General features: G+C 36.3%; 1 protein-coding gene across 4 annotated transcripts in view; it reads right to left on the bottom strand.

The window, feature by feature from the left end:
- Positions 1–3834: 3834 nt before the first annotated feature.
- Positions 3835–11703, bottom strand: part of LOC119795709 (phosphatase and actin regulator 1-like) — a 76119-nt gene continuing 68250 nt past the window's right edge. For all 4 annotated transcript variants that reach the window (XM_038303870.1, XM_038303867.1, XM_038303869.1 and 1 more), the window contains 3 exons: positions 10055–10195; positions 7307–7383; positions 3835–5096 (listed from right to left, as the gene is read on the bottom strand). In XM_038303870.1, coding sequence (XP_038159798.1) covers positions 5081–5096; positions 7307–7383; positions 10055–10195 — 234 coding nt within the window. In that variant the 3' untranslated portion in view covers positions 3835–5080. The remainder of the gene's footprint in view (positions 5097–7306; positions 7384–10054; positions 10196–11703) is intronic.

Genomic DNA, 11703 nt, shown 5'->3' with positions numbered 1-11703 from the left:
AAGGCTGAATGGTAGGACGCTGTTTTGACAGGATATGCGAAGGCTGACTGAGTCGGCTGACATTGCACTGAATAAACTGAGTATGGAGCAGGGACTAGGTTGTAGTTCACCAGTGCTAAACCAGGAAGCAAAGGTGAAGGAGGAGCTGACTGTAATGATGGATGAAGAGGTGAAGTTGTAAATTGTCCTGGAGGTGGATCCACATTAACTGGAGGTGGAGCTGCAGCATGCAGAGCTAGGACACTGAGAGGTGTAGCTAAACTCACTGCAGGAGGAGCTGGGGCCAAAACGGGCTAAGCTCTGTGGAGAGTGGGAGGCGTAGCCACCATCACCGGTGGCAAAACTGAGGCTGTGGTAGGTAGGGCTGCATGAAGCACTTGAGGCAGAGCAATATTTACTGAGGGTGGAGCTGCGGCTGTAGGAGGCAGAGCAGGAGGTTGGTTGGCTGCAGGTGGAGCAATAACCATGGGAAGAGGAGCTGGAGTCGGCAGAGGCACAGGGTTACTTATCTTGTGCTGATCTGATGTATATAAACTAACAGATTCCAATGGAAAACATCTAAACAACATGGGCTTTCTAACAATAGTAACATGTTAAAATCTTAGACTGGATTTATATCACTTCCTTGTCCTTCCATTCAGTGGTGTAATGGATTAAGTCTTTAGCTTAATCCAAATAATGTAGCTTCTATGCCTAGCTCCTATCCCTTTGGGGTCAATTGGAGAACACCATCCAGGGTAGAGAAATATGGGGAGACTATATTTTGATAAAATATTCTCCCCAAACAAAAGGAGTTCAGGACTGCTGCTTAATTCAGACAGCTTTCAGCCTCACAGACATCACTACATACACATAAATTCTGCATGTCAAATTAGTACGACAGGTTTCTGGAAAAGAACTAAAAAAAAACATGTTACACAAATATAGTGACCAGCTGTAGCTCTCCACAATAAAACCCAAAACGTGTGAAGGTGAGGACATTTGCATGTCTTACACTCAGTACATATGAAATAATGCATATTTTTTAAAACTCTGTGAGGTGGGCTGTGCCTATATACATCCAGTTGCAAATGTTTGTGGGCAACCGAATTGTTCCTGGAGTTGGTTAGGGACATCAGCAGGTTCATGTGCTAAACGAATTGGTCCTTGCTCCCTTCCTGCCAGAACTATTTTAGAAAGGACCCATCATAGCACATTTCTGGCATTGCTCAAGAGTCTTTATTTTAGGTATTGGAGTGAGAATTTGACTTAAAAGTTGGGGACTGTGGAATGGTTCCTGACTAAATGTAGAATGGCATTTGGTATGAAAACTTTATCAAGCTGCAGATATGATTTATATATATTTTTTTGTTAAACACCATTAGTTTTCATTTAAAAAAACTAGAATTACTAGAGCAAAGATAACTCTCTCCTGGTCCATGGACCCCCTAAGAGGTTTAGCCTCACTGTAAGCGAACGTATTTTGGAATACGTTTGGTGCAGCCCTGATTTGATTATCCAATCAGGGTTGCACTTTCTTGTTGCTTACCTCAATAGATGAAGAGTCAAACCTCCACAGGGGTTTCTCATAGAGACCGACCTGCTGCTCCAGATAGGAGGGGAGATTGCGTCCGAGTGTGGAATAACAGCTGATTTATGCACAACATACTCCTGAAATCAGGCAAAATTTAGCTCATATGTAATTTATAAAGTTTTATAAAGTTTGAAAATTTTAATTTTACCAATGATTTAATGAAATGTAATTTGCCAGTATTCAATGAGAATCGCCACCGACTTTTACCTGTTCATTTAGATTTTATGTTGACAAAATTACCTTCCTGTGCCCTAGAGGGGCATTTTATCTTAATGTGTGCAGCCCAGCTTCAATACAATTATAGAATCCTGGATCAAAAAGAAAAAGTAGCCAACCTGTTTCAAAGTTTATTTTGTGACATGTAGCCTAATAATGTTACTATTGTAGAATCCTGATGTAGTTTGTTCTTCTGTGGCCGGGGAAGATTACGAAGATGTTTCCAATTTTTTTTTATCCTTATGATGGTGCCGGACATGTTAAATTGTCTGCTAGTGTATCACTAGCAGACAATCTAAGCCTAACACAGGTCATCTATGAGACGTTAAAGTCATGGCTCCATTAGTTTGGTGTGGTGCTAAATTAGGAACCAGCATCTCGCACAGCAGAGTATGTGTATTGCCAGAAAAGCGATAATACTCATGCAGGTAATTGCTGGGAAAAATTCAAACATGGGCATTCTATTGTGAAGGAAGACATGTGTTTGAAGCTACCTTATGGAAGATAACTTTGCTTCTTTATCAGACATTTCTATAATCCATTCAACACATGCAAAGTCTACTAAAGGCCTTTCCACTGATCATAAAACAGCAGTCTTTAAACACACAAAACTTAAATAGAAAATTATAAAGCTAATAAAAGTATAGGCCATCTTAATTTTAAAATTATTAAAAACTTGACTAAATAATATGAATTTGTGGTTTTTCATAGGCTAAAAACAGATGAACATGCAGAAAAGAAAACAGAAACACTGACAAATGTCAATGATTTCACATAGGTGACTGAAGAGATACCAGAGAGCACCAGAATTAAGTGAGCCCGTTTTTAGCCGGGTTTGGAGCAGGCTAGCTGCACACACTAAATCACCGTGGAAACTAATGTTTTACTGTTTTTGTGAAGCTGAGTAAAGGCTTAATTAAGGCAGGTTATGCAGAAAATCATGGCTTAATCCCTTATCTTGATTTTGTAAAATTGGCATCTGGTCCATCTAGTTTAGCTCATTTGAAGACATTGGTATCAATGCAGTATATTAACTACTGCACCAAGTTGCCATTTGAAAATTAGCATAGATTGTATTATACATTTAATGACAAAAATAGGAGGCTTCTAAAAAAAACAAAGCAAACAGTTTAAATGCATTCAGAAATAGAATTTTATTGGCATGATGTGTTCCTAACTTGGTATTTTTAATTTCAGAAATAAAAAAAAGGACTAGTTTCAGTCGTTCAGCCAACTTTTTAAAGGAAACCGATTATTGCTGATATCATATTCCTTGATTCCAGCAAAATGCTAATCCTCATGCTTGATCCACTGACTCCGGTCATGATAAACAACAATATGAAAATGGGTTTATTACTATAATGATCCATTATTCTAAAGCTGTGAGGAATTCTTTTTTTAAAGGGGGTCAAGCTAACGTCAACCAAAAAGAGAATTTACAACAAACACTGCATATGTCTTGAAGTTTCTGTGATTAGAGGCCCTCATAAAAATCAAGCTTATGTTCTACAACAGGTCATGTTACAAGAGTGTGATGACTGATCTAGATTGTGAACAATACCCCTATTCTGGGATATAATGTTATCAAACATTGCTTAGATCTTTGAAATACTGCAGAACCCATGGTCCCTTCCAGACAGATGAATAATAGCAGGGACAGCCTTTAATCTCTACTGCATTTCTTTATCTAAAGGAAAGTTCATTTGCAACTTCCGAAGTAAAACAGTAATGAGTAAAGAAAATAAATGAATAAAAGAAAACAACAAAATATGCACATAAAGTACGTGTGATGGAATACCTGTTTGGGGATCAGTTATCAGAAAAAAAATAACTTGCACATCTGGAAAAACTCTAATAGTACAAGGCAGTAAAAGGTCTTAAAAATGGTTTTTCAAAAGATGCTAAAAGCAGAGCCTGTCTCTTTGAATTCATGATGCATTAGGAGAAATAATTTCATTGCACCTTGACCAAATCTGTAGATTTAGATATTGAGGCAGATTTTTTAAGCAGCTCTTTCAGTAAAATATGCAGTAAAATATAACCCTCTGAGGCAAACTTTGAAAGTAAACAAATCGTCTGACCCTGAAGAAAGCCATTTTATGGCCATAGAAAAAAAAATGTTGGGGCCAAAATGTACCTGATTCCTCCCCTTCCAAACAAAGGGTATTACATTGTTAAAAGCTTGTGAGACATGTATATAAAATTAAAGTGTATAATAGAATGCACATGTTTCGCCAAGAATAAACAATAGTAAACAATACACACAAAATCTATAAAAAAGAAATGTGGCAAGCAATCACTTAATACTCTCTTCAAAGCGCTGGAATGCATAAAAAGTTCAAATCAGGTGTCCATAACAAATAAGTGCCTCTAATGAAAATGTAAAAACTGTCAAATCAAAAACAAAAAGAGTGTTGCACACTAAAACCAGAAAATTTCTGTGACCTGCAAAAGCATAAGACATTAAAAAAAAAGCTTAAACATTAACATTTTCAATTCTTAAACATAACCTGCCTTCTTCAGTATCAACAAAATGTACATCAGGAGAGAGTCTGGTAAGTTTTCCCGACTCTCCAATTCACAGTTAGCAATTAGATGACAGCATTGCTGGTTACAGTTAGAATTGCGCATATGGAGGAGCAGTATCAAGACTAAAGATGATTCACAGAACTCCAGGGGGCGCTATAGTCTAGCAAAAGAAAAAAAAGAAATTGCACGTGATTCAATGGATAGAAGCTTTTCCTTTTTGTTTCTTTCTAAAATCCCAGCAGATATAGTAAAGATGGAGCCTTTTCTGATATGATCAGCTCAGAATGATCAACTCTCCACCCTCATAGGGTTGTCTACAAGAGCTAAACAGAGTTCCTAGGGACAGCCTGAAAGGTGGGAAGGGATTAAAAATATTTCCACTTAGATAGGTCAACTGGTGTTACTGATGACGCCAAGTAGGTTTGGCGCAAGTTTCCATCAACTGCAAACGAGGACTCTTCTGCTGTCCAGTCTCCACGCCACTGAGCACCAGCCTGAGAGCTCAGCAGAGAGGTTTAAGAGACAGTTGAATGAGCCCCTAACAGGGGCCATGTGCATTACCTACAGTTGTTTTGTGCTACTATAAGGGACTGGACAGTGGCTGTCAGCATCTTGGTGTGCAGTGCTGACGCAGATGTGTAAATCCTGAAAAGGCATTTCAGAATACATGGCCTTATTGAAGAGAAGGGCACCTGTTTTACTGTCCAGCACTTAAGGATCTCCAGAGGAGCAGACTAAATTGCTCGAGACAGTTGCGGTCTATTATGGTCGGTGAAACCTTGAAAAAGACAAAACAGAAAGAATTCGATTAAACTCGATGCAACTTCATGAACTGTGAATTCAAACTTCAATATTTTTCATCAGGATTATATGTCATAGACAAACACAAAGTAGTGCAAGAGGTGTTGTGGGAATAAAATGTGATTTTCAACCTTTGTCTTATAGATTATAAGGTGAAAAAACACATACAGTATGGGAGAATACCTTATTCTGCAAATTTGCTGTCAACAAAATGTCTTCTGATTAATTGCACATGGGACTTTTGGTTTTCCTTGAACAATTACTTTCTTCTTAAACAGGCCAGATTTTTTAATTGTACATTTAAAAACAACTCTATCAACATATTCTCCCATCTGATCTGTAAATCTCTAAAGTGGTAAATACACCGGATACGTAACAGCGTGTGAGCAAAGCAAAGTGGCATAAGAGCATATGTTTGAAAACTGAAATTTACGCTCAAAAGAAAACGCTCAAAAGAAACAGGTTTGGCAATGGGGCTCTGAGCTTTTGTGACATGGGTAATTAAATTACTTAAATTAGTACTGTGTTAAAGTCATGAACTTATAATACATGATCACCTAAAAATCAGCATATAGACCAATCTGATGGGAAATATAATATATATTTAGATAGCATGTTAGAACTACCAATGTCTGCTGGTTGGGCATTAATAACTGTAGGGATTGGGCATCAAGTTGTTGAAAAAGCAACAAGTAGAAGATGCACCTTGTCCTGAAGTGAACTGTGAAACCGGATGTCGCATTTCTGTTTCTTCCTAACCCAAACTGGAGCGTTTACCCATCTGAAATTAGAAACTCCTCCCAAATTAAGAAAAGCTTTGCCTATATATATATATATATATATATATATATATATATATATATATATATATATATATATATATATATATGGGCATTGAACAAGTATATTACACATCCAGTGTAAACAATTTTACTGTTTAAAATGGAAAGCTGTGCCACTTTGCTTTGCTTATGCGCAGTTACTCGTTTGGTGTATTTACTGCTTAACCCCCTTCAGAGAAGCATTAATCTCTTGGCTGCTTCTGATTAATTGCTCTCCTTGTTCAGGGACTAGCTTCAGTAGACTGTTTGTAGTTGTGCTCTCTTAGGTTTGTAGTTGTACTCAACCCGATGTCTAAACCTTAGGTGTTGTTATACAAGAGATGGACCGATCCAGTTTATTCTGATACAATACCTGACAATATCAGCTGATACTTATCTAATAAAACTGTTAAATCAACAGTATTATTATTATCAGTATTATTACCATGTGACTCAAAGTATTGGGCTTGATAAAAACACCGTGTTGTGTTTGCTCATCACAAGCTGCTGTGCATGCTCTGCATAATGACATAATGCATGTTGCAAACATAGACTTAAAGTTATTAGATCAATATTTGAATTGCTGTGTATGATATCGACCAAAAAGAAATAACTGGATTGGAAGGCTGGATCCAATTAAAACAACCAAACCAATGCTCCAAATGAACATTTATGTCGGACACTGGTTGAACTCTCCAGTGCAGCTTAACAGCTTTATGCATAGGGGTTGGAGATACTGAAATATTGCTGCATCCTCGGTGCACAAAGGAGCATTATTCCAAAGCTGCCCTCCAAACCGCTGACACAGTTATACATGGCTATAACAGTTACTGCTATCCTCCAGTAAATCCACCACTATACCTTTAATTGCAGATTCATTTAACCCTAGTACAGTACAGTATCTTTAAAATCTGTGTTGTTTCTTTGCTTAATATGAAGCAAACTTCCCCTACCTGCTGCTGATATAGCTGAATAAAAACAACACATTTCTACTCTCCTTCATCTTAATGATTCTGTTTATTCTCTAATATTCTTTAACAAACCATCACAGAACAGCTGAACTAATCCTGATTATAAATTACACACAGGTAAACTACTTAGCAACTGGATGGCCGCTGAAGCAAACAGGTGCTAGAATATTCTTACTAGAACAAGAAAAAGGCTGAATAAAAATGTGCAACACTTTCTTTTCTTTCTACTACTTTGTGTTGGTCGTTCCTTTTAAAAGACATTAAAGTTTTTAAAATGTGAAAAATTGTACAAAAGTTCAAGCGTAATTAAACCTTTTTTCAAGTAACTTAAGTAAGAGATGTGAGCTACGACTAAGGCATGTGTCGTCGTTTTTACCATTTCTCCTGCTCCTTACCTGGTTAAATGACGACTTGATTCATGTACTTCCATCTCATTGCTCTTAAAATCATTGAGTTCTTTCCTGATTGCTGCCTGCAGACAAGGAATAAAAACATTGAGAGAACCATCACTAGAGAAGAAAAAAAAAGAAGAAAAACTCCAGCATTTTTGTCCACTTCATGCATTATTCAGTCTTCACTCAAGGCCATGAAGAATACTGCAGAGTTCTCTTTTAACATCACAAGACCTTCACATTTCCCTTCAATATGAAGCCCTAATTTTATAGGGAGCCTTCTTCTGGTCCAATGTTTGTGGTTTTTAGGCATCATCAAGTCTGCAGATTTACTCATAGAAAGAAACCTAGATCCCTTTCAGACACTGCAATAAGTACTTTATCCATAGTTTGAGTCCTAAACTAAATAAGACCCTTGAAAAATGTTAAAAGATCTTAAAGAACTTCAGAAAGTCCAGTTGCTTTTGATTGAGTTTTTTCACCAACCATGACCTTGATTAATAAAAATTTATGCCAGCACCAATTCTAAGTGTGATTACATTGTGCAGACCACAACAATATGCAGCAAGGAAACCATTAATAAAAGAGGGAGACCTAAAGTATGTATTTTTTTGCACTGGTAAGGTTTAAAAAAAAATTAGAAAGTCTGAAAAAAACCCCCAAAAAACTCAAAGTAGCTATTTAAAAAAAACAGGCAGGTCAGCAGTTTGTTTCAACGGATGAAAACAAAAATAGACTATATCTAGACTTTGACCTCATGATCTTAACTACCACCAATAGGCACTGTACGTTTTTACAACAGACTGTTTTTCTTTTTTTCAGAATGTTTCTTTGAATCAATGCTTTTACTTAAAACAGTTTTGCCTGCTCTATAAGTGTTTTCTTCATCCATGATGTTATTGTACAGGTTTTATTTTATTTATTTATTTATTTATTTATTTATTTATTACAGTAAATGGGCTGCCATTTTCCTTTTTTTTTAGCTTGAAGCCTCAGCCTCACATACAGATAGTTAATGACCAGTAAACAAACAAAGGCTAAAAAAACAAACAAAAAAATTGCAAATTTTTTACTGGAACAAAATATCGAACCAGTACTTTTGGCCACAAGTGTTAAATAGTGAGCTTTAATAACTGACTTTCTTATTTTTCGGTCCTTACTTTGTTGGGTGGTTAAAGAAACTTGGGAACTGAGAAACCTTAATATTGATCAATTTTACATTAAAACAGTAATAAGTACAATTACATTTGATGATTGCAGTTTTTTTTATTATTTATTAGAATTGTTAAGGGTGTAAATAGCTGTATATTGTTGATATACATTTTTTAGCATGAGGTGATGCTACTACAAACAAATATTTCAAGGGTTTTGACAGATCTCAAGGATTGCCAATTAAAATGGAGAATGATTTGTATCCTGATTTGTATTTAGACGGTGGATCCATTGGAGCAAAGCATTAAACTGTGTTAATATAAAATGGAAATACTTAAATAACATGTGACTGTGCATCCATTTTCAGTATTATTGTTTTTTTCTGACTTTACTATCAGTTTCATAAAATAAAATTACTAGTTAGGAACTGTAGTTCTTAGACACAGCATGAAAGAAATCATTAAAAGCTTGGATTAGTTTGATGGTTTCAGTAGAGGACACCATTATCAATCATGTAATCTCCATCACCCCCACCCGATAACCCATCCTGTCGAGGAGTTTTGAGCCTAGCTCACACACAGTGCACCATATTACAGTATCACATGTCAATGTCTGGTGAATCACTGCCTTTAAGAAATAGATCTTCGACAGTGAAAATGTTCGGTACATGAATCAGTTCACCAGGGGGGCTTTACATCCAATTTCGAGATATTATGTGTGACGGCAATACAGCAAGGTGACGTTATTGCTTTCACTATTCAACATGACTCAAGGGGACATCTCTAGCCTTAGGAGGAAGTACTGAGGACAGCAGAACAAAATCAATTATTTACCCAATGAAAGAAAAAGGACAGGAAAACAACAGCAGAACGGTGCCATGGTTAGTGGTCCTGAGGCGGGGTTTATCCAATTAGTCTCTTATATAAGGGACTTAGTTGCGTAATAAAAACACCGATTCCCTCTGATGTTCACAAGAGTTCCTCAGGTGTGACCTTGGGTGCTCTAAAGGGAGGAAGGCAGATGATGTGCTCAGCACAAAACTGCCTCTCATTAAAAGTCAGCGGCGTAGATCAGTGTCAGCAGCCGGACCGCTTCAGGGTGTTTACTCACAAACGGTAACAAAACAGCTGAGGTGGAACATGACACTACAAGACAGGAGAAACATGAAATCCTACTGAGTCATGCTATGCAAAAACAATCTAGAAATAAACATTTCTTAAATTTAGTGTATTTACCCTTAATTTGAGTAGGGAAATAAGATGTTTTGCCAATGGAAGGAGTATATTTTCTCCTTAAATAAGATAATAAGATAACATGCATTTGAAATAAGACAATGCAATTATATTTTTCTTATTTTAAAAATAAATTGTCTTGTTCCATTGGTAGAGTGTCTCACTTACCTCCTCAATTCAAGAAAAAATGCACTGATTTAAAAAAATTATTTATTTAGATTCCCATTGTTTGCAGTGTGTCTCCTCTGTGATAAAAGCTACTTCATATGTAGCAGAAATTGCATGGCTTTACTTACATTTAAACAGAAAAAGAGACATTTCGACACAAGAGACTATATCATTATATTTAAAACAGTCAAATACTAGCCTTATCAGCTGCTGTGAGCCGGGTCCAGGGCTTGTCTGCTCGCCGGTCGTAGTCCTGTGCATCTGAAACCTCTACATAGTCACTGAATCTGATAAGAATTTTGGCTTGTCTCAGCTCCTCTACAGTGGGCCTCTGGCTCAGCTGGAACAGGAAAAGAAGAAAAGCTTATGAAACAGTAAAGAAAAAACAAGTAAATCCACTTAAAGCTGTTCGATTAGATAGACTTCCAAATTTGTATACAATCAAGCAGGCAAAAGGAAAGCTTTAACATTAGGTGTATTCAGTGCAAGCATGTTAGACAATGGCTGTGGATATAAAGGCATCGGAACGAGAGCTACACATTTCTGATACTGTGCACCATGTTTTAAAAATCTATTTTAGAAAAAAAAAAAGAAGAAAAATACTGGGTAAAATAATTTTCAAATAAAAGTAGAAATTACACTTTTTAAAAAGAAAACCAAATTCCTCTCAACCAAATGAACAGAGCAAAGTAATAGCTTAATTTGGAGGAATAAATATCAGCCATTTATTGTTTGTTACGATAAATTACTGCAAATGTAAAATATTTTTTGATTTTAAAGTCTCAGGCCAGCAAAAAAAAAAGATTATACATAGAAAAAAAAAAAACAAATTCAGGCAAACTTTATATAAAACCGATCATTAAGAATAGATCTATTCTAAGGGGATCTAAACACAGAAAAGAAAGCTGTAATTTTTTTTTTTTAGAAAATAAATGTCTCTCTAGTGGAATCATCTTAGGATTGGGTATTAATTTGTTGAACAATGTGTTGGCCTGGGCGACGGTAAGAGCTGTAGGCAATTTAAGTCTATCAATATGGTCATGTTGGCATTTTTGTCTTTTCCAGGGGTCTCAAACTTTAATCCTTGATGGTTGGTGTCATGGAACCTAACTCGAGTATAAGCTCATTAGCAGAGGTTAAATGCTGCTAGTGAGGAAGTTTAGCCATTAGATTAATGTGTGTAGGACAAGTGACCTATTTCAAAGTCACATGATACCTGCCCCTGAAGATTTGAGTTGGACACCCCTGCTCTATTCCATTGCCTTTAAAAATGTTTGCATCAATTCAGCCTCTATTGGTAAAAAAATAAATAAATAAATGATGCAACCACTACTATGTTCCACTGCAGTCAGTAACCTGCAAACACAGCCTTTTGCATGCCTGCCAGGTTAACTTTGGCCATGCTCAATGGGCACCGTACTCTTTTACCCTTACCTTTCACTTTCCCCTCATTTAAGTGCTCCAGAAGGAGCAGACTTTTTACATCAGTTTTTTTTTTTTGTCCTTCAAGCCTTGTTTGCAGATTTTTATTGTTTGGTTTCCTCTTAAAATTTTTATTTTCTGTTATACACAAAATAATTCTAAAACTAAAATGATGTGCAAATGAAATATCATATAGACTCAGTTCAAATATTTTCTTTTTACAGTGCACACATCTAATTAATAGAAAATCATGTTTGGAAACCAACACGCTTTGCTTCGTTTATAAAATGCTTATCAATTAATATATCTTTAATCTGTTTTGCCTTTAATCCACTCGCCTCAGTTTGAGAACAGATGTGAGATTTTGTTTTAATCACAAGCTGCATGTGAGCAGAAAGTGCTACTTTTTTATTGACACTGAGGGGA

Source organism: Cyprinodon tularosa, unplaced genomic scaffold (assembly GCF_016077235.1).
Source record: "Cyprinodon tularosa strain WSP-4 unplaced genomic scaffold, ASM1607723v1 ctg52, whole genome shotgun sequence".
Classification (NCBI taxonomy): domain Eukaryota; kingdom Metazoa; phylum Chordata; class Actinopteri; order Cyprinodontiformes; family Cyprinodontidae; genus Cyprinodon; species Cyprinodon tularosa.
This window is presented reverse-complemented; position numbering and strand designations above follow the sequence as displayed.